Source organism: Vigna umbellata, chromosome 11 (assembly GCF_029865625.1).
Source record: "Vigna umbellata cultivar VRB3 chromosome 11, Vumbellata_1.0, whole genome shotgun sequence".
Taxonomy (NCBI): domain Eukaryota; kingdom Viridiplantae; phylum Streptophyta; class Magnoliopsida; order Fabales; family Fabaceae; genus Vigna; species Vigna umbellata.
In genome coordinates this window covers 11,071,592-11,094,268 of record NC_142175.1, presented here as the reverse complement: position 1 = coordinate 11,094,268, position 22,677 = coordinate 11,071,592, and the positions used below count along the sequence as shown (strand labels likewise).

Genomic DNA, 22,677 nt, shown 5'->3' with positions numbered 1-22,677 from the left:
AAATATATGTATATTATGGTCAAGTACCAACAATATGAAAATTTTATACATTATTATGAAAGATGAAAACGATAATAAAATATTTGATGGCCATAATAAAAACTATATATAAAATGACCATTCAATTAATAATGCTACAATCTACCACTCAATATTTAGAGGATGTTCAGAACATCAAATTATATGTTTCCTCTATGCTACTACTCCATTTTATTGGTACTTCTTCATATCTAATATCTGCACTAATGTTTCTCCCCACCATTAAGTTACATTGAATTCAATAAGCTCACCACCATAAATATACAATATAATTGCACGTCCCATCACGGCAAGTTACCCTATTATGAAGGAATAATATTAAAATATGTATAAGTATTAGTACAAATTTTCCTTTTAAACTCGTACTATATATCCCATTTTAAACCTAATCGCTGCCTATCACAATACGGTGCCAGTTTCGTAATAAATCGGACCTTATAGGCCTCGGTTGTATGTGAAATCGGTGCAGAACACAAATACGACCTCGATTGCATGCAGAACCGAAGCCGAAATGGTGCCTAAAAAGTGACAACTTTCTGAAAAGGTGATACGAGCTCAGGTTTTTTGGCTGACAAATTTCTGAGCAGGTGATACTACCTCAGTTTCATACAAAACCGAGGCATAAAGCCTGAGCTACCACCTCGGTGAGCACGGACCCAGTGTCCAAACAGTCTTAGGCTTCGATGCTTTCCTAACCGAAGCATATAGACTTCATTTTAAGCATCGATTTTTTCTTCATGACTGAGGTAGTATCGTTTATTAGCTTCAAATTCCAGAGTTTGCTCATTTCTTCTCGTGTTGTGCTTCTTATTTTTCTTCGCGTCGCCGCTGTTCTCCCAAGGGTTGCCTCCACCAGCGTCGCCGCTTCGCTTCGTCCGTCGTCGCTGTCGTCCATTGCTTCTTCGGTTCTTCTTCTTCGCGTTGCTGTCGTCCATTTCTTCTTCGTTGTTCTTCAGTTTTTCTTTTTTATTTTCTGATTTAAAGTTCATCCTCATCCTCTTCTTTGTTTAGATCCGAAAAGGGTTCGACCCTTATTTCTTGTTTAGATCCGAAAAGGGGTGTTCATCCTCATCCTCTTCTTTGTTGAACCAAAAAGGAACCTTCTTCCCTGTTTAGATCTGCGTAGAATGGGGCGAGATTATCTTCTCACGGAGAGACCCAACTTTGAGGCAGCACCACTAGCGGTCTCGCGCAAGCCAAAGATAGAGGCGCGGCGAAGGCGCAAGGGCGCAGTGATCGTTCCTTTTCTTGCGGCGGGGCACGGGAGGGAGGCTTCCTTCCTCTTCTCTGTTCCGATTCGTCTAGGGTTCCGATTCGTCTAGGTTTTTTATTTCAATTTTTGGGTTTCTGAATGGAGTTTCTGCTTGTTCCTTGTTCAATTTCTTCTTTTTGTCAAACTTATGTTTCGGGAAAAGAAGGAATATCCGGGGGCGGAAGAGGCGGTGAGGTGAGTGGCGGCGGAGTTGAGAGCTCCAGGAACAGAGGCTGGTGGAGAATCCGTCTTGTTTCACTGAAAATGCGGAATTGAGTTGTTGTGTTGGTAGCTCTGAAAGTGGGAAGGTGAAATGATGATGGTGGCAGTGGAAGATGGGTGTCTGCTTATGCATAAGAACATACATCAAGAACATCCTAAAGGTTGAAAAAATTAAAAAACAAACACATTATTGCCTCGGTTATGTAAAAATTGAGGCATAAATCCTATCCTTTTTAACTCAGTTCACAACCAAGGCATAAAACCTACCCCTTTTTACCTCGCCGGTATATGCCTCAGTTGTAGAACCGGTGCCTATAAACAAAAGTAACCGGTGCAATATCCTCTTAGTGCACTAGTGAAGTGTCTTTCTCTTGTATAACATGGATTAGAGAGTATCCTATATAAGGTAATGAAAAATAGGTTATCAATTATCAAGATACAGTGAACTAATGTTTAAACATTCTCTTAAAATATTAATAAAGTTTAGAAAAATATTCTTAATTAATTTAGAATATTTGAGTTTAAATAAGTAAAAAACTACAAAAGAAAAAGTATAATAATAGATAAGGAAAACAAAGAAGACACAATATTGTATAGGTTTGAATATTTTCAATTTTACTTTCAATTATCATCACCTCAACCTTTTTAGAGGGCTTAGATATACTAATTTGATATTATCAAATTATGACCATATTGTATGTAAAATATGTAATAACTTAATATATGAACTAAAACTCTTGAAAACCATGAAGAGATATAATCAATTTGTAAATGAACTTCACAAGAACTATCAATCTTATCTGTAGAAATAATCGCAAAAAGTATTTGAAAAAAGATCACTTGAAAAGTATTCCAAATATTAAAAACAAAATATTTGAAAGTAAATGATTTTTCATATTCTTGGAGCATCTTTTTGAAGTAATATAATGTTTGATAATAAGTCTATTAATTTAATCATATACAAGAGGAAACCCTCATACTTAATCAACTAAATAATTTGATTTGAAATTATTTAGTTGGATGAAGAGCTGTTTGGAATCATCCATTTTGGTTAATGGTAACTCAACACAAGAATTAACACCAACTAAAGAACTCAGAGAGGGAGAACCATTAAACTCATTCCTATTTGTAATAGCAAACGATTTATCAGAGATAGTTAATCAAGTAGTTAAAAAAAATATGCCATAAGGGGTAATAGTAGAAAAGAAAGATACAGTTGTAATCTTTCTACAATTTGCAGAGGATATATTGTTAATATGTGATGATGCAAAGATGTAATATATATAGGTCATAAAAAAAATTCTGAGGTGTTTTGAACTGAGACTAAAGGTAAATTTTCATAAAAGTAAGATTGTAATACAGGAAAAGTAAAGTGGAATGATAGTTGTTAAGTTTGGTACTCTGGGGAGGAACTAGTTTGAATAGGAAACACTGTTAACAAAAGTTAGAGTTTTGAACTTGTATTGAGACTAAAGGTAAATTTTCATAAGAGTAAGATTGTAGTACAAGAAAAGTAAAGTGGAATGGTAGTTATTAAGTTTGGAACTTTGAATGGGGGAGGAACTAGTTTGAAAAGGAAACATTGCATATGTTAACAAAAGTCATTGTTCTAACAGAACGTGTAGAATGAAAAGAAAGTTTTCACCAGTCGTTATTCCATTATTTAATGATTAAAGTTACAATCTATGGACAATAAGAATGCAAACTTATCTAGAGGGGCTAAATTTATGAGATGTCGTGGAAACGGTAATATGTTGCCTACTTATCCCACCATGGCTCAAATAAAAATGAAAAAGGAAAGAAAGGCAAAGAAGGCAAAGACAAAGTCATGCTTGTTTGTTTCTCACAAAAGATCCTTACTAGGATCATGACTCTAAAGTCACCCAAAGAAATTTGAAATTATTTGAAAGGAGAATGAAGGCAACGAGAAGATTTAAGGCTTGAAAATTTCAAACTTGATAAGGGAGTTTGAGTTGTAAAGGATGTAAAAGTTTGAGACAATTAAGGAATACTCAAACAAATTGTTAGGTTTTACTAACAAAATAATATTGTTGGGAAAGGAATTTCCATATTGCAGACACGTTGAGAATATTTTGGTGTTGGTGTTGAAGAGATATTAGAAAACACAAAAAGATTTGTCTATGATTACTTTGATAAAGTGCTACATGCCTTGCAAGCACAAGATTAACGAAGATTAATGAGAGATGATTATGTGGTTGAAGGTGTTCATATTATAGATAATGCTCTCATAGTCAAGAATAATAGAAGGAACAAATACAACAACACATGTTTTGCTATCTTGTCCCTATTGCAAGAAAAATAACCATTAACACAACAAGTGTTGGTGGAGGCTAGATGCAAAACATCACAAATGTGGTCAATCAAGACATGTGGAAAAGGTATGCAAATCTCAAAATCCTCAAGAAGATGTCAAGATTGTAGAGCATGAATCCGAGGAGGAACTACTTCTTACAAGATCATATGTTACAACAATAAAAGTCTAGAAAAATGCTAGTGTATAAATACTGGTTGTACAAACAACATGACTCATGATCAATAACTTTTCAAAGAGCTCAACAAATCAGATGTTTCTAAAGTAAGAATTAAGAATGAAGAACAACTTGTTTTGAAAGGTACAAGAAAAATTTCAATTAAAACTCATTCAGGTATCAATGCGTCTATATATAGTTTCAGTTCAGACGCAATTTAATTGATTACTCTTTTAATCTAATCAGTTACATTAAATACTTCTAACAGATTTATAACCAATTAAGCTCCTTAACTGAGTTCGCAATTAATGCAATTGATTTCTATTTAATGTTTAGTCAACACATTTAAAAATATGATCGTTGAAACAGTTATGACAAGCATGAAACAGTTTTCAAATTAATAACATACTTAATTGAATACATAATCCATGTAATTGATTAAGCTTCAACACTTAGCACATTTTTGAAAAAAAATTCTTTCTAATTCACAACACAACACATTTGAACAAGATATGTGCAAACACACGTGTTTTAATCGATTCACCAATTAATACAATCGATTCAAAACAAGTTGTTCTGCCTTAGTTTAAAAACACAAGTTGTCTAATGACCTGAATTGATTATCACACCTCTATAATCGATTTAGTCATTCATATATGCCTTTGTGCACATGATTTCCTTATCACCAAAACATACAGTATACGTACACAGATATGATCACTTTGCTAACTCAGTATGCAACAATCAACATATTATATGTTCAACACATGTGACAAAAAACACAATATCTGCATATTTCACAATAATCATAAACACATACAACATATAACATATACCACAGTACATATTCATGTGTTTTTATTATCAATGTGTTGTCATCATCAAAAACAACTATCACAGGGATTGGGTTCAACTATCACAGTGCTCCCACTATCAACAAATTTGATGAAGGAGAAATTGGTTACAAATGAAGAGAATATAAAAGAAGAATCATGATCAAAAGAAGATAAACATCACTTAAAGAAGTTTGATCTCCACGTAAAGAAAGTAGATGAAGACCTACATTTTAACATCCATCAAAGGTTAAATGTCATTACCATGAAATTCATAATTGACAAAGAAGATATGCTAATAGAAGAAATACAATAACAAATGTCAAATTGAATGAAGATACTATAACGTAGAAAAAAGAGAAAAACAAGAATAATAAGCAAAAAGAGAGGAGAAAATCAAGCACCAAAAGAAGGGAAATAAAATTTGGAGATTTGAAATTCAAATAAATAGATATTAAACAAGAAGGAATGTAGATAATATTTATTTAATAGCTTCATTCCCAAAATATAATTTTTTTAGTAGTTTGTTTTTGTTAGTTACATTAAAATGAAAGAATTAAAATGGTTTCTATTAGATAATTTAAACCGCAACAATTTTTTCACTAGTGCATAAACAACTTTTTAACGTGCCCAATAGGCTTCGATTTTGAACAAACCGAAGCATAACAAAATGCGGTGGCATTTTCATAATTTCGGTAAAATTATACGCCTCGGTTAGGAAGAACCTGAAGCATAAAGGGTATATTGCCTCGATTTTGTGAGAAACTGAGGCCAAACACCCTACAGAATCCCTCTACAACCTCTACAAGTTAACTGACATTCTTCTAAACAAGTCTTATGGCAACGGTTGTGTGCAGAACCAATGCCTTACGTGATATACTACCTTGATTGTATGGGCAACTAAGCTAAAAACGCTATTGTTGAACTGCTTTTGGTCGCCTCAAAGCCAACAAACCCTAGTCCGCACTAATGTAGTATAGGGCTAACCAAGAATCAATCCAAGGACTTGGCAGAATTGAGTTTAGAAGTGTAGAATTATAACCTATTTACTTATTTACTAAAAACTAAAACTAGGTGGGGAAAAGAAAAAAATTAATGAAATCTAAAAGGAATAAACTAAAAGATTATGCATGATACTTAATATAGATTGATGCATGTAAGATAAAGTTATGAATCTATTTAAAGAAAAATGAATTATAAAATAATAATGCATATATGAAACCTAAACTAGAATGAAGGAATAATATATGTCTATATGTATCAATTAAAATGTAATGCTAATGAAGGAATGACTATGCTGAAACAGAGTTACAATGACATCTACACTATTATGCAACTATAAAAAAAAACAAAACTAATGAACACTACTACTTGTGCAATTCAATGCAGAATCCAAACCTAAATCTATGAATCACTAAAATAAGCAAAAGAGACTAAAATGGAATACTGTGAATGAATGCAAACAAAACAGTAAATGCTAAATACATGAAACATCAAATGCACACTATCTATATACATGGTCTAGAAAACAACAAAAAAACTCAATATAATGAATTTGAATCTTCATATAACAGAACCAATTGAAGGGAAACAAGGGAATTCAGCATCCAAACTAAACTAACGTAAGATCTACTCAACAAAAATACCAAAATCCAAATGAGAAACTAAGAACATTGGGCAAAAGTAAAATTCAGAAATAAATGTGCATTAAATTGGACAAAAGAGTCTCAATTACTCTTCAGAAAGACATTCTGAGAAAGTTAAGCCCTCTTTGGGGTCTTTTTAGTTCATATTTCAGAACTTTAAAATGATAATTCTCACTCAATTCCCCAATTTAATGCAAATCTAAATTAGAATTCTAACTTCAACAATAGTAACATTAGAACCTATCTGCAATGCAACGCTGAATTAACAACTAATAGGAAACATAAACTCATACACTGAAATTAAAAGATGCATATCTACAGAAACGTAAATTGAATTAAAAACTAAGCATGAAATAAGAAATTTTATTAAAAACTAGAATTGAAAATATAGGATACCAAAAATCCAAGAAAATTGCAACGTCTATCACCCAATGTAATTATCCTAGAATTCCAATGCAGAAAACAATGTATCTACTCTACGAAAGTTTGGAATCTAAACTAAAGAAAATGAATTGAAAACCCTAATCGTGGTGTTTGTTACCCACCATTGCCTATTGTGTTGTGTATTTACAAAATCTTCCTTTTATAGAAAAACCAAAAGAGGGAAAAAGGGGAAAGGGGATGAACCTACAACAGAATTGGAAGCTTCGTGATACTTTAATCAAACTAATTTTCTGAACCGCTTCCTTTCTTCTCAACCTTTTATCACGAACCACTCGCGTCTTTACAACCCTTAGATCAGCTTCCCCTTCTTTGCCAATTTGACCTCCCTACACATGCAAAGGATCAGCTTCAATTTCTTCTGGATCGCAGGCACGAGAACGAGCGTTTTCTCTTTGCGTTCTCTTTCTTTGCACCTGAGCCCTAGCTCGAGACTTGCAATAGGAAAACGAGGCCTTCGAAACACTGACCCCCAAAGCAAAGGCAATCATCAAAATGCACAGCTTCACTTGATTCCTCCGCCCAATACAAACGACCCAAAATAAAGTTTTCATATCAGCACTGCCCATTTCACTTATGCCCAAAATAGCCAGCCCACTTAACCAATGATAATTCTACAATTAGAAGAAATTGAAAAAGGGTTATCATAGCATTCAAAGAATTAAGGAAAAAGGGTAAACTGGCAAAAAAAATGAAAATAAAGCCTATATAAGCAATAGTCTAAAAAATATTTTTATTTTGGAATTTTTTTAAGAAAAGACTCAATGACTATTTATTAAAAAAAATATGATTTATCATCTAAAAACTCAAAATTAACACTATTTTTACAAAACTCTAAAATTAAAGCAAAATCTATAAACTATCCTAATTCTAGAAAATTAAAAACTAAAAGAAACTAAAAATATCTTCTAAACACAGAAAAATAGGAAAATTTGGAGAGTTAACACACCCCCATACTTAAGAAACTGCCCTTTTGGGCAAGGAAAACTAAAAATGAAAGAAGAAAATAAAAACTCAAAATGAAAACTAAGGAACTTTATCATAGCTCACTCAACCCTGCTCATTCAATCAATTTCTAGCTTTTTCTTCAAACAAAACTGCATAATTATATTTCTCAACATTAAATCTCAGTATCAACAATCCAAGCATTTGAACAACAACCAGATTCAGCCAATTTCAACAATGAACATAATCAGAAAAGCATAAGTCAGTTTCAGCCTCTCAAGACCAAGTGTTTGCACTCAGATTCATTCAAGTGTTTAAGGTTGTCTTGATTCACTCAATCATCACATGTTAACCTCAATTATTTATATTGAAAAGACTTTAAGTGACATTGCTCAGATCATGGTTTCATCTAGATCAAAAGGTCTTTAATGGCTTGTAATGTAAATGGTATGAAAAGTCAGAAAACACAATTTTTTTCCAGACCTGCTCTTTTCTTTTGCACACGACCAGATTTGTTCATTTCTTTTTTCTTTTATTTTTTAGTTCTGGCCTTTATTTTCTATTGCGCTCACTAAGTTCCACTTCCCCCTACTTCTCACATTTCTCTAAAGGTTAGGTATTTGATGGGGTAAAAAGGACTTGTAATGAATGGAAACAAAAAATAGGCTATGACTCAAAAGAAAGGTACAATGGTTAGAAATTGTAATGGTTAAGCTATCACGAGCAAGCTTATCACAGAGAATCAATGCAAAATCAGAATGAAAACTAAACATGCATGAAATCACACCAGAAAGACAAAATATTGGGCCCAAAATCTCTCCAACGTTAAGGAATTGCCAAAACTGACTTGCTACCCTCTTTTATGCCAAAATTGCTTAATTGGACTGAACTTAGACGCAAAAATAATGTTAAGACTACTTCTACTTGAATCTAAAGTCGAAAACACTATTAATAGTTCTAATTAAGAGAAATAAAACTGTGAAATGAAGTAAATAAGCAAGAAATTGAGAAAAGTATGAAATAGAGCCTAATGGAACCTAAATATGTCTAACAGCATGACCTAAACTATATAAAACCTATACAAAGCTAACTAGACTCAACTAAAACCTAAAACAACTCCTAAACCAAAAGAGAATAACAAAAATGAAAACATGGAGAATGAATGAAAAAGGACCTAAGAAATTCCTAATGTAACTAAAGTAAAACTTAGAAGCTAAAGACTAAAAGCATATTCTGATGCAATTTCTATATAAAAGCTAAAACAAATCCTAAGAAATGAAACAAAAAAACTAAAACAGGGAACTAAAAAAGAGAAAAGCAAGGGAACTAAACGAATCCAAAAACACATCCTAAAAACAAGAACAAATTGAGAGTATTTATACTATGTACAATTTAAGCATTTACAACTTAATCAGACCTAAAACTAAAATGAGCACAAGTCAGAAGGAAAAAAAATTACCCATATTCTATCTCAAAAACACATATCAAAGTAGTTATAACAAAGCAAAAACAAAAAATGAACTAAGCCCTCTCACCTCCACCCTTAAGCGGCACATTGCCCTCAATGTATGAGTGAGGAAGGTTTTCTAATCAATAACAAATAGCAACAGGTAAGACAAACAACACAGAGATTTATACAAAATAGAATTAAAAGAACTAAACTAAAACTACAAAGCTAGAAGAAAAGAAAAGTTGTTTAGATTGGCCACAAGTCAAAATTGATTTTCTTTATTTTTATAAAAAACAACATATGTTATACTATACTATTTATTATACTTACTAAGACTACACTAACTATCAGAAAAAATTTATAACTACAATTGGAGAAAAAGGAAGAATGTATCAATGTCTTCATTGCATTCCTTCTTTTCAACCCTCTGCTGCAGGAACATTAGTTCTCCATTTAAGGATGGCTGCTGGTTTTTCACTCTCCAAGCACCTTTCTACATTAACCACGACTCCTCATGCAATTTCTGTTGATTTTGTGTGTTCCAGGTTCCTTGAGCAGCATAAACATCCTCTCTTACCTCAACCAAGACTTCTTTTGTCTCTACAGTTCCCTTGAAATCAATGTCTGCAACAAGTGTATCAAATGCTAAACCAAAGTCAGAGTACATGGGTGAATCATCAAATAATGCAACTATGTCACAACTAAAATCAAAATCACCCAGCATATTATCAAACAAACCATCAGAAATCACTTCATTAAAAACAAGGTTAAACCCCTTCGGAAGTCCCTATTTATGTGGGGTTTTCCCACTTAGGCCGTGTTCACTTCGCATGAATTTACTGTTCATGATGTTTAGCGAGCGATGAAAAGGAACGAAATTCGTGTTCACTTGATGGAGTTTGCGAAGAAGAAACGCGATTGAATTGCGGGATGTCGCTCTTTTTGGTCACCTGCAAAGTTGAGAAGATTTGGAGGGATACCTTGCATAATTACTCATGTGCCCCCAACATTTAAAAATTTTCCAACTCGTACGTTGCAGGTTGAGTTAGTATTGGAAAGCTGGAAGGTACTGTGCACTCACGGAAAAGTTGTAATATGTAGAAGAGATTTCTGAGGCTTTGGTTCAGACGTCCAAACACCAAACAGTGAAGATTCGCGCATGAATTATCAACAGTTCACACGGTTTCTTCATCCACAGTGTTAGCCTTGTTATGTTAAATGCAGAACCTAGAAGAGCATTGTGTGGTTGTGTTAATTGAAGAAGCAAGAGTAGCATTGGGTTAAGCAAGTTCAAGAGCTCGAAGTGGAAGTGTGTTTCAGTGCTGCTGGAAGAGAGAAAGCTAAGGTGTTTCAGTGTTGGTGCTGCTCGAAGAGAGAAAGCTAAGGTGAGTTTTGATTGTAGTTGTTTATAGTTGTTTATCGTTTTTATGTTGCAAGTGATGGAGGTAGATGAAGACTATCGGTGGAGGAGATGAATAACAGAATCGGTGATGAAGAAGATGACTATGCGTGAAGGCGGAGAAGAAGAAGGGTGTGAACGTATCCGGATGAGAGATGGCGTATCCGGATACACCGTGGATGAAGAAATCGCTGGGAAACCTTATCCGAATACACTCATGCGTATCCGGATACAATCATGCGTATTCGGATACGGTTTGAACGTTGCGGCTTGGATCCTGATACAGAGGTCGTCGTCGTTCCGTGGAAGTCGTCCGATTTGGTTCGTTGTTGGCAGAGTTTGGGGTGGAGAAGGTGGCAACGCGCATGTGATGGAGGTCCTCCGGTTTGGTTCGTCGTTGGCAGAGTCAGGCGTGGAGAAGCTTGCAGCATGTGATGTTTGGCGTGGAGAAGCTCGCTGCGCATGGAGGTTTCACCAGTAGACGAAGCTGTCCGTGATGATGGAGGATGGAGGCAGCATTTGATGGTCCGTCAACCAGCGACGATGCCGATGTGATTGGAGAAGGATGCACGGCGGCTGGTTTCACAGGTCAAGCAGTGCACCAAGGAGGAGGATGGGCACACATGAGGATGCTGAGAAGAACGCAGATGTGGTGTTATTGGGTGAAATATGATAGGACTAACGATTTGTTTGTGATGGTTTTTGATGCAGGTGTTGTTAGAGTGGTGAATTACAAGCTTAAACATTGAATTGCAAGCTGCTCCGTGGTGTAAGTAGATGACTGTGGTTCAATGTTGTTGAATACAGGGTGTGTGTTGTGATTTGTTATGAACTTCATCATGCTTTCTTTTATTATTTTGCAGGTGTTGGACCGGAGTTGTTGGTTACAGTGAAGAAGGTTGTGTGTGCATGTTTTTGTCCACCAAGCGGGAGTAATTTCTGTGGTTGAAGAAGCTTATCTGTGAATGTTGTTGGGGGAAGCCCAGATAAATTAGTTTCTTAGTTGAACATTGAAGATTGAGCTGTATTAATTTCTCTGCATCACGAATTGACTTTACTTTGTTGAAGAAGGTTGATTAATAATTACAAAATTTGTAGACATTGCTTTTTAACCATTATCTAATATGTTCATATTCACAGGTTTCGTGTGACATAGTTGGAATACATAACAAACTTTCCATCCAACTTTGGCAATTGAAGAATCAGTGAATCTTTGAGTATATTTGTGGTTGGGGTTTGACTCTTTTGGCTAATTCATACTTGGAAATCTACATACACAGATCTTCAACAGGTAAATGTGATTGTTTGTTTATTTTTAATTAATATAAGAATGCGTTTTTAATGTTTAGGTTAAATATATGTCCTTTAATTTTAGTAATTGATGTACGTTTGGCAAGTGTACCAATCGTAATTGTAGTAACAAAATATCGTCCTCAAGGATTGAATGAGTTGAGTACTAGTTTACTAATTTACTTAATTTTGAGCAACAAAGATTGTCAAGTACAATGATGAACATAAACAAGTGATGGAAATTCAAATAGTATAAACAATGTTAGAGAATTGATTTCATACCTTTTCATATAATTTCCTCCCCTTTTCAATCGATGTGTAAATTATAATTATCCACTTGAGTTTATTTAGAGCTTGTTTACCCCTAATCCCTTAGTAGGCAAACGTATCCCTTGAATTTGAATCCCCAATCCCTTAGGCCAATTACAAATTCAACAAGATCATGAAGAACAATCATATCTCAATTCAAACTAACTAGTCCTGCCCAATTTCCCAATTGTGACAGCATCTAATCTGTTCTATTTATAAACGCAAGCAATTCCCAATCTCCCAACTGTGAACTGCTCATAGAATAGACATTAAAACATAAATAGAACACTGGGATAATTAAAATGAACTTAACATCAATTGAAAAAGGTTCAGAAAATATAATCCAAAGCACTACATCAATCCACTAACAAAAGGAAATTTAGTTCTGCATAATGGAAAAAGAAAAATCAAAAAGCAAAAAGTTCCGCAAAAAGTTGCAGCCAAAAGCTCCCAAGAAGAAGACGAAGAAGAAGCCCCGTTTGTTGTCTGTGAATCCCCTTTTTGTCTCCCCCTTCCACGTGTTTTCATTCCTCCCCCATCATTTCCACAAATTCCTCCTTTTTAGGAGAGTGGTTTTCCTTTTCCCTAACTTCCTCCACTTTTCCTTTAATTTAATCTTTTAAAATCAGTCATAAAAGAGATCAATAACTGCTCGATAACTGCTCCTGGAAAATTTCACAGCCCATGGAAAACTCCCCACTCTGCCTGTGTTCTTCTCTGCTTTAATTTTGTTTTGTTACGTGAATCCACAGATAACTCCACATGTTGTGGGAACTTTCACAGCACAGTTGTTGAACTTTCTGTTTTGCAACTCCATTTAGAAGCAACATCCACATGTAACTCCACAGGTTGTGAGACTGTTCACAGCTTGGTTGTTGAACTCTCTGGATTCATCTTGGTATCTTGTACATCAATTCTTCCCAAATTGTGATTTTGGCACTTAGAATCATCAATCTACAATAAAAACACAAAATGCCAATGTATGATCCGAAACAGAGATAATCCATGACTAAATCCTTCAATGAATGCAATTATGCATGCAAATGACCTAAACTAAGACATGAATGCAATTACATGTACTCACACATCAGTAATATATGAATGTATTAGTTAAATTTCTTTATATATGAATATATGATAATATGAATAACATATGTTTGATGAATATATGAATGCATGATTTTAATTATAGTATGATTATTTGTTTAACTAAAAATAGATGGAAGAAGAATTAGATTAGTTGTACTTGGACCGTGAAGATATAGAGGACGATGTGGTTGGTGTAGACTTTAATATAGTCGCAATGTTACATCAACAATTACAAATAACAACCTCACTGGCTGCACTAACAATGTTATGCATTGTTTGTCATGCCTTGAATATATTGAATATGTGCTCGAGTGATCCAAGTAGTGTTAGCACTTTCCTTCCCGACAAAGACCGTCGCAGGCAACAATTAATGTCGTACTTGGTGCATACTAATCGATGTCGTGACATCATTCGGATGGGTCCAGAGGCATTTATTAATCTTTGTGAGAGACTAAGAACAACTGGGTTAGTTAAAGATGTCATTCGCTCAACAGTGGAGGAACCAGTAGCTCAATTTCTTCATATAATTGGGCATAATGTTAAGAATCGAAGTGTCGCATTTTTCTTCCATCGATCTGGGGCGACGGTTAGCAAACACTTTCACAATGTGTTGGATGCTATTTTAAGTCTAGAATCTGAATTTTTAACTCAACCATCAGGAGACGAGGTGCATCCATATGTCTTAAACAACAATCGGTTTTATCTGTACTTTAAGGTAAGCATATGAATCTGTCAGTTTTGAAGCACTTGTACGAAACAATGTTTATGTTTCGCATTTGTATGATGACTTCTTATTTGAATGTTTAGGATTGCTCAGGGGCCATAGATGGTACTCATGTTCGTGTAAGAGTGCCAAGAACAGATGCTCCAAGATTTCGTGGAAGAAAAGATTGGCCAACTCAAAATGTGTTTGCCGCATGTGACTTTGATATGAAATTCACATACGTTCTAGCGGGGTGGGAAGGAACAGCATCTGATTCTAGAATCTTAAAAAATGCTCTCGATCGAGATGATCCGTTCGTCATCCCCCAAGGTAAGTGTCTTCATTGGGATGTTATGATTGGTTGTTTATTAATTAGTAAATGTTGATGTTATGCATTATTGTAGGAAAGTACTATCTTGGCGACGCTGGTTTTATGCTTAAAAGTACAGTATTGACACCATACAGAGGCGTGAGATATCATCTTAAAGAATTCACACGCACAGGACCACAAAATGCACGCGAGCTCTTTAATCATAGACATTCATCATTGAGAAATGTTATAGAAAGAACATTTGGTGTGTTGAAGAAAAGGTTTCCTATCATTGCCAGTGGAAGTGAACCACATTATGGATTGGAGACAATGACAGACATCATTCTAGCTTGTTGTATCCTACACAACTTTATCCGTGGAGTTGATAGGGATGACCCATTGCTTAATGAGGTTCATAATGAGTTAAATGAAGGGGAAGACCATAATGTGACATCTTCTCAAGTTCGAGAAGATGATTATAGGGTCGGTACAACTATTAGGGATGCCATAGCTGATGAAATGTGGCAAGATTATGAACATTAATAGTATTGTATTTGATATCATTTTATTATGACTGTGTTTTTTGAATTTGACATGTACTTGGTTTTATGATTAACTCTACTTCACTTGTATAAATTTTCTTTATCAAATAGGTTAAATATGGACAGGGGTAAGGGACAAATGATCGAGTCATCTGCTGCTACAAGAGAGTTCGTTAAATGGACTGAGGACATGGATGCTAAGCTTTTGCATTCTATGATTGAGGAGAGTCGTTTGGGTAATAGGGTTGATGGTAGTTGGACAACCCAAGCGTATAATAACATGGTTCAATACCTTCATAGTTGTGGTTATGTTAATGTTACTAAAAATAATGTCAAAAATCGTCAAAAGGTATTGAAAGACAGATGGCGTGAGGTTCATGACCTCTTTGGTGGATTGAGTGGATTTGCATGGAACGCCGTTACTATGAGATTTGAAGTTGAGGACAAAGTGTGGGCTGATCTCATCCAGGTATTTGTTAAAAATTAAGATTTCGTAGATTCTTGAAACACATAACTTCAACCACTATTTGTGTCATGTGTGTTGTTTCAGTCAAGGCCAACTGCAACCAAGTGGAGGGTTAATAGCATAAGACACTACGATTTAATGGTCGATTTATGGGCTGCGGATCGAGCAACTGGGAGTGGTGTTCGGACCGCTCGTCAAGCGCGTCGTCAACGGGTTGGGCCTCGTGTACAGGTTGATTTGAATCAGAATATGGAGTACATTCTTGAAGAGCCTAACTATCATGACTATAGAGACCCAACTCCACCATCACCTCCTCCATCCGTGGATGAGTACAGTCCAGGGCAGACTCAGTCTGTGCCATCCGTTCCATCCGGAGGAACTTCATCCTCACGAGGTTCCAAAAGGAAGGCACCTATGGTCGATGCGATAGATGCACAATTTGATAAGTTGAAATCCAGCCTCGATGGTTTCACAGATGTCCTCAGCTCAACAAATGTTCACTTTGGTGTAATTTCTGATGCTGTTGTGCGTCAAGTATCAGCAATGGAAGACAGAAATCAAATACTCCGTCGCTCCTCCACGTACACATACACAGAGAGCGACATTTACGAAATGTTGAGTGCTATGAATATTTCTGATGAAAACTTGCTCGATCAATGTTATGATTTCTTATGTTCAAACCCCACTTGTACCAAGAGGTTAATGGGACTTCCACCACACAAGAGGTGGAACAAGTTATGTAAAATGATAGCGGGTGGTCAATGTTAGAATGTTTTGGTTACTTTGTAGTTATGTTTTGCATTCAAACTATTACATGTTTCCTTCATCCATGTTCAATATTGAAGTTAAGGTTATGGTTATGGAATAATGATTTGTCTTTAATTGTTGTTATTATTAATATTCTTTAATTTATTATCACTTAACTTGTGCATGTTTTTATGTATGGTTTTGTTGAAGAAATTGTTAAATGGTCTCATCATCAACCAAAAGGCCTAGAAAAAATCGTAAGGGAAAAGAATTTGTGACTCAGCCAGAAGATGCAGTCGATGTCAGACCATCTATTGCAGAACAATTAGATCAGCGTCGTTTCTTCACTCATACCCATCAGATGGAAAATTACGCAGCTGATTTCTACACAAGAAATATTGTTCTGCCAAAAATAATGAATTTCGAATCATTTGCCGGTTCTAACTTATTTTTTACTCAGCATCTGTTGTTTCAAGGAGTGGTTGAATTTATTTCGTTGCAAGCACCCTTTTATTCGGATTTGATCAAAGTTTTTTATTCAAATCTGAACATTTCTTGTAATGGATATTTGGTCACTGAGGTCAACAAGACAAGAATTAGATTGAAACCTGCTGATTGGTTGAATGTTGCTAATCTGAAGTATCAGGGCCAAAAATTGTGTTATTCAACTATCCCACACGACTTTCCCTATGATCGGGATATGGCATTAGCTACTATGGTTAGACCAGAAATGCAGGGTGAACGTGTAAAAACAGTTGGATCTTTGAATATTGATGATAGACTTCTGCATTATGTTATTGTGCACATGTTGACTCCACGACCTGCAAATTTTGCAAGGGTATTGCAGGAGGATATCTTTATGATATGGGTGCTTAAAAATAATATAGCTATCAATTGGCCTTATCACATCATGCAACATGTGCTTAAATGTAAGGCCGGTGACACACCCCTTCCGTACGGTGTCCTTATCACCCAAATCATGCAATATTGTGGAGTGAATGTTGATGCCGATGCCACCACTCATATTGGGACCAGACATCATTTTTCAATTCATTCATTAAAGAGGTTGAATATTGCTAATGTTAACGGTGTTTGGCAACACGATGTCGGCGATGATGAAGAAGAAGAACAACCACACCATCATGCCAACCCTGTGGAACCTCCTCCACATCTTTCAAATCCTAATATGATGACTCAAATGTGGGAGGGGGTACAAGACTTGCAACACAGAATGCAGGGTATGGAACAAATGCAGGTGCGGGTTCAGCATATTGAAGATAACTTGACAAACTTATCTCTCGACATGAACCGACAATTTGCTGACCTCAATCAAAATGTTAACTTAATTCTTCATCATTTACATGATTAAGTTGCTTACTCTTCGGTGCGTGTATTTTATGACCTTATTTTTGTACTTGACTTATGTGCTTCATTGCTTACAAACCTCACTGAAGCAATTTCATCACGATCTATTCCAAATATATTTCTATGTTATTACGTTCGTTGTTTTTATATCATGTTATGTAAAACTATAACTGTTTTTAATTATCGCCTTCATTAAAAATTAATAAATCTCAGTTCATTACAAATAAATTCATACTACTCGGAACTAAATTATATTCAAAACAAATACTACATTTTAATAATAATTCATTTTACTAAATTATAATTGAATTAATTTTTATAAATTATTTTAAATAATTATTTTAAATTTTTTTCTATTAATAAACATTTTTACAAATTAATATAACATAAACAAATATCATTTTATATCACCTAAATACCTAGGGGCATTTTGGTAATCTTAAATTTTTACCAATTAAACAAATTTTTTAAAACTGTCACATCAATCAAATTCTACACTAATTCTCACAAACTTTACCCCTAAATTCACTCTCAATCACCTTCAAATCCACTCAAATAAACACACACAAAAATTACCCTCAAATCCCTTCAAATTCATTCAATCACTCTCCCCCAAATCATCTCCCCCAATCAACCCCAAGTGAACACACCCTTAGATCCTCGTCTTATAAGCTTTGCCAATTTAGTCCTTTATATTGAAAAATTGACTCAATTGGACCCCTACCGTTAAATTGACTTAACGGTGTTAAGTTTTTTATGACATGTCAGATTGACGTGGACAATTTTTTGAGACGTGGCTTGCACATACCTTATTCATGGCTTTTTATTAAATAACCCTTTTACGTGGCATTTTATAAAAGAAACATTTTAAACCCTTCTCCACCTGCATCATCGGACCCCACCACGACCTCATCCACGAAACCCATCTCTCCCACATCTTTTCCCCCACCTCCAAGATCCTCACCTCCTGCAACGGCCTCATCTGCCTCCACCACAACACCGCCCTATCCATCCTCAACCTAGTCACCTCGTCAAATCAGACAGGTTCCCATCACAAACATTTTGGCCTTCAACTACATCGGATTCGGGTTCAGCCCCCACGCCGACGATTACAAGATCGTCTGAATCTCCATGTGCGTCGTCCCCTCGGATGACCAGGTGGTCATTCTCGACAACGTTAGGGTAGACAATAATGGCAGTGGTGGTGGCGAAATAGGGGCTTTTTTGGGTGGTTTTGGTGGTGGGATTTTGGGGGATTCGGGTTTTGGACTTGATGCTGGTGTAATCTTTGGAACCTTTTTAAAAGGAAAAAAAGGAGTTCATCAAACGCTCAAAAATCAACAGTTAATAAGTTTATGCAGAATCTAATTATCTCCCATGACAAAATCTAATCGAGCAATCCGCAAAAGCACAAAAAGGGTATCTGATTATTATATATATATATATATATATATATATATATATATATATATATATATATGTATATATGTATATATGTATATATGTATATATATATATAATCTTTTATAAGAACCTCTAAACATTGTTTAGAATGAACTCCGAAACCACTATACATTTTAGAAACAAAAAGAAGAAAATCCCAGAGTGCATCGATTGGTGAGAAATGAAAGCAGAGAAATTTACTGTAAAGAAACCTACTTTTATTTAATCTAAGGGAAACCCAAATGTTGAAACTTACAGAGATGAACATCAGCAGCAAAGACCAAACCTTTTGTTTAAACTTACATAACCCTCTTCGCATTCTTCTCTTTACACTTGATAATTTTTTTTTTTTTAAGTTTTCACAGTCTTCTTCCACCTGCATCTTCATGCATCAAAGTCAGAGAGACGATTAACTCACTGAGTCTTCCGATGTACGACACTCTCTCTCTTTCTCTTTCTCTTCTCACTCTCATCATTGAGAGCTACAATACAAAATACAAAAATACAAATACGATGTCGGGGGCGATGTCGGTGGCAGTGGAAACGTCAGCGGCAGTGAAGATGGTAACAGTAGCAGCAACCATTCTGGGGAACTGGTCGGGCCAAGCTGAACTTTAGGGTGATAAAGAAGAAGCAGTTCACGGTGAGGATGCAGGGAGCAAAGGAAGGGAGGAAGGGGAAGCTAGGGATGACAATGGAGGTGTTCAAGGTACGCAGCGGTGGTGGAGTTTTCCAAACCCAATTTGTAAAATGTTTCTTTTATCAAATGCCACATAAAATGGTCTCTCAATGCCACGTTCAAAAAATTGTCCATGTCAATCTAACATGTCATCAAAAACTTAACCCCGTTAAGTCAAGTTAACGGTAAAGGCCTAATTGAGTCAATTTTTCAATATAAATGACTAAATTGGCAACACTTATAAGACGAGGATCTAAGTGGGAAAACTCCACATAAATAGGGACTTTCGAAGTGGTTTAACCTAAAAACAAAACACCCATAAGTAGGTGTATTCAATTTTCCTCTAGCAATTTAGAATGAACAGAATTAGTAGGTACACCAAGCAATGCATGCAAGATATTGAAAGCATAATGAATTTCAAATAAACCAGTGGTAGGTGTCAACACCCAATTTCGTCCGGGTAAGTAAATATTTAAAAATAATAAAGAATAAGATAATAATAATTAATGGTGGGTAAAAAGGGATAAAATAATAACTTTAATACCATATTTTATGAAATGTTAGTTTAATATGGTAATAATTTGAATTAATATTATGCTAATAATTATAAACAATAATTAAAATAGTATATTAATATAATTTGTTGCGTCAGTTGCTTTTAAAGAGGAAAATATGATTTTCTGATAATAATGATAATCAATGTTTTGAATATTATTTAATTTGTTTTCTGGCAACCAAGACCATTTCTTTCCCTATTTTGTTTTATTGTCAATTAATTCACAATTAAGGCAAGATTTCCATAATATTATAATGTGTGTATATAAATACGCACTCTGTCATAGAAAAAGGGAGAGGAAAAAAGGGAGAGAAATATTTTGAAATAATGGAGATAGCAAGAGTACTGAAGAATATAGAGAAAAGTATGTTCTCAAGTTAGAGGAACTCTGCCAAAAGAGATTACCAAGGGAGAACTGGGGGAATACTGAAAGCTAAAAGGTATGTCACCTCGTATGTCACCTCTGCACTATTCTTTTGCTTTTTATTGTACTCTGAAGTTTTTTTTTTCTAAAGGTATTTTTTTTCCTACACAAAATAATTTTTTTTAATCATAATTTTATTTTATAAGTATGTGTCGGCCTATGGCCGATTTTTTTCTTTTTCCACCATTCTTAAATAAATAAAAATACAAAATCTTCAAAACCAAAAAAATGATGTCAATCTTGTGAAACCAAATCTTTTTCGGATTTATATTTCAAAAATCTAAATCAATCAATAATAATTTTTTAAACAAACTCACAAACCTTTTTCTAGATAAAGAACTACGTGATCCCTGATTGTCCATTATAAATGGATGTACGTAGGACCAAGGTCAATTCTTGTCGGGTTCATAAAACAAAAAAATATTTTTTTGTCTCTTAATAGTTTCTTTATATTATTTTTTTTAGGGAAAATTAAACATAAAAAAACCACGTCAACCTTTTTACATTTAATTAAAGGTACTGCCTTTGGGCAGGCGCAATAGGGAGCTAACACCTTCCTTACGCGTAACCGATTTCCGAACCTAAAAATCTACTTTTCGTAGACCATGTCTTATTTTTTGGTTTTCCATAGTTTTTCCATAATAAATTATGGTGGCGACTCCAAAATCTTTTTCCCAAACCCGTTTGTTTTCGGCTCGTCGGCTCGTCGTCCCGTCGCGATCCCGGTTGCGACAGTAGGATTAAAGTTAGAGTCAACCTGGACTGGTTCATCAAAAACAATCTCACTAGTGTACACAAACTCAGTGGTTGCATCAACACACGCTGAAAGACTATCATCAATTGAAACAATATCAAAGTCAGTCCATAAATCTGAAACAACAATAGATATATCGATGTGTTATATGTCAAATGTTGAATAAAACTATGTGAATGCATAACAAGGATAAAATTCAAAGCAGGTTCTATGGATTCAACTTTAAACAGATCAAAAGCATTTAAATTTATTTGAACCTCAGAGAATTCTAAGCATAAAGGGGGTTGATAGGTGAGTTTGGGATATAGGTGTTTTAGTGAGAAAGCTACTGGTTTAGGACTGTTATGTGGCCATTTGAGACTTGCTAGAGATATTATTTTCTTGAAATCTGATATGAAACATAGAGGTAGTTCATTGTTGAAGTGTTGGGGTGTTTCTAGGGAAAATTTGGGGTTTTGGGTAGTGAGATTTTGAGGTAAGCGTTGTGAGTTGTTTTGAGAAGTTGGGAGACTGATATCAAACCAATTATGACTTGTATAAGCATTTAAAGGAGTAAAATCTGGTGTGGAAGTGTTAGATTCATATTGGGGTATGTTCTTGGGCACATTTTAGTTTAATTTTGAGGTTTGACTAGTGAAATCTTGAAACAGAAAGGTTATCAGTAAACTGAGATATTTAAGTATGTTATCCAGTGTATTAAGACTTGTTCATGCTAATAGATTATTGATATTGAGTGTTGCAAGAGATAGAATTGACTTTAGGCACTTTTGAGTTGTTGAGTTGGTTTAGTACATCTAATTCCTATCCAAATGAGCAATGTAATACTCTACTTTCATCTATAAACATGTTGGGTCCAAAAACATACTTCAGTGTCAAAGTGAATACCAATTTTCTAAAGACTTAGTCCATTAGCTCACTCTAATTTTAACCAAAGTAAACAATTCAAACAACACACTATCATAATACCCAAAACAAATTTCAACAATTTTTCAATCCATTAATACAACAATTTCAATCATTCACAGACCAAGCAAGAACTCATTCAACCACCAAACACACAAGAACTCTACATACCAGACTACCAATATTAGATCAAATTCAACATGCATCACAGACTAGAAATGTATCGATAACTCTTAAAAGTGGTAGTTAGCTTCTCTTACCTAACAAATGACCAAAACGCTCTAGAAAGCTTAAAACAACTCCAAAATACAAGAAGCTTTATTTGTTACTACGAACAACAGAAACGTGATCAAGGTACACTATTAGATCCATTGATCAACA

General features: G+C 34.8%; 1 protein-coding gene across 1 annotated transcript; it reads left to right on the top strand.

Annotated features, from left to right (window-relative positions):
• Positions 1-16,392: 16,392 nt before the first annotated feature.
• On the top strand, positions 16,393-17,541 carry LOC148190971 (uncharacterized). The gene has a single exon (XM_088101228.1). The coding sequence runs from the start codon at positions 16,393-16,395 to the stop codon at positions 17,539-17,541; it is 1,149 nt and encodes a 382-aa protein (XP_087957354.1).
• The last annotated feature ends 5,136 nt before the right edge of the window (positions 17,542-22,677 follow it).

Coding starts and splice junctions, on each gene's coding strand:
- LOC148190971 (XM_088101228.1), top strand. CDS start 16,393: ATGGTCTCATCATCAACCAAAAGGCCTAGAAAAAATCGTAAGGGAAAA.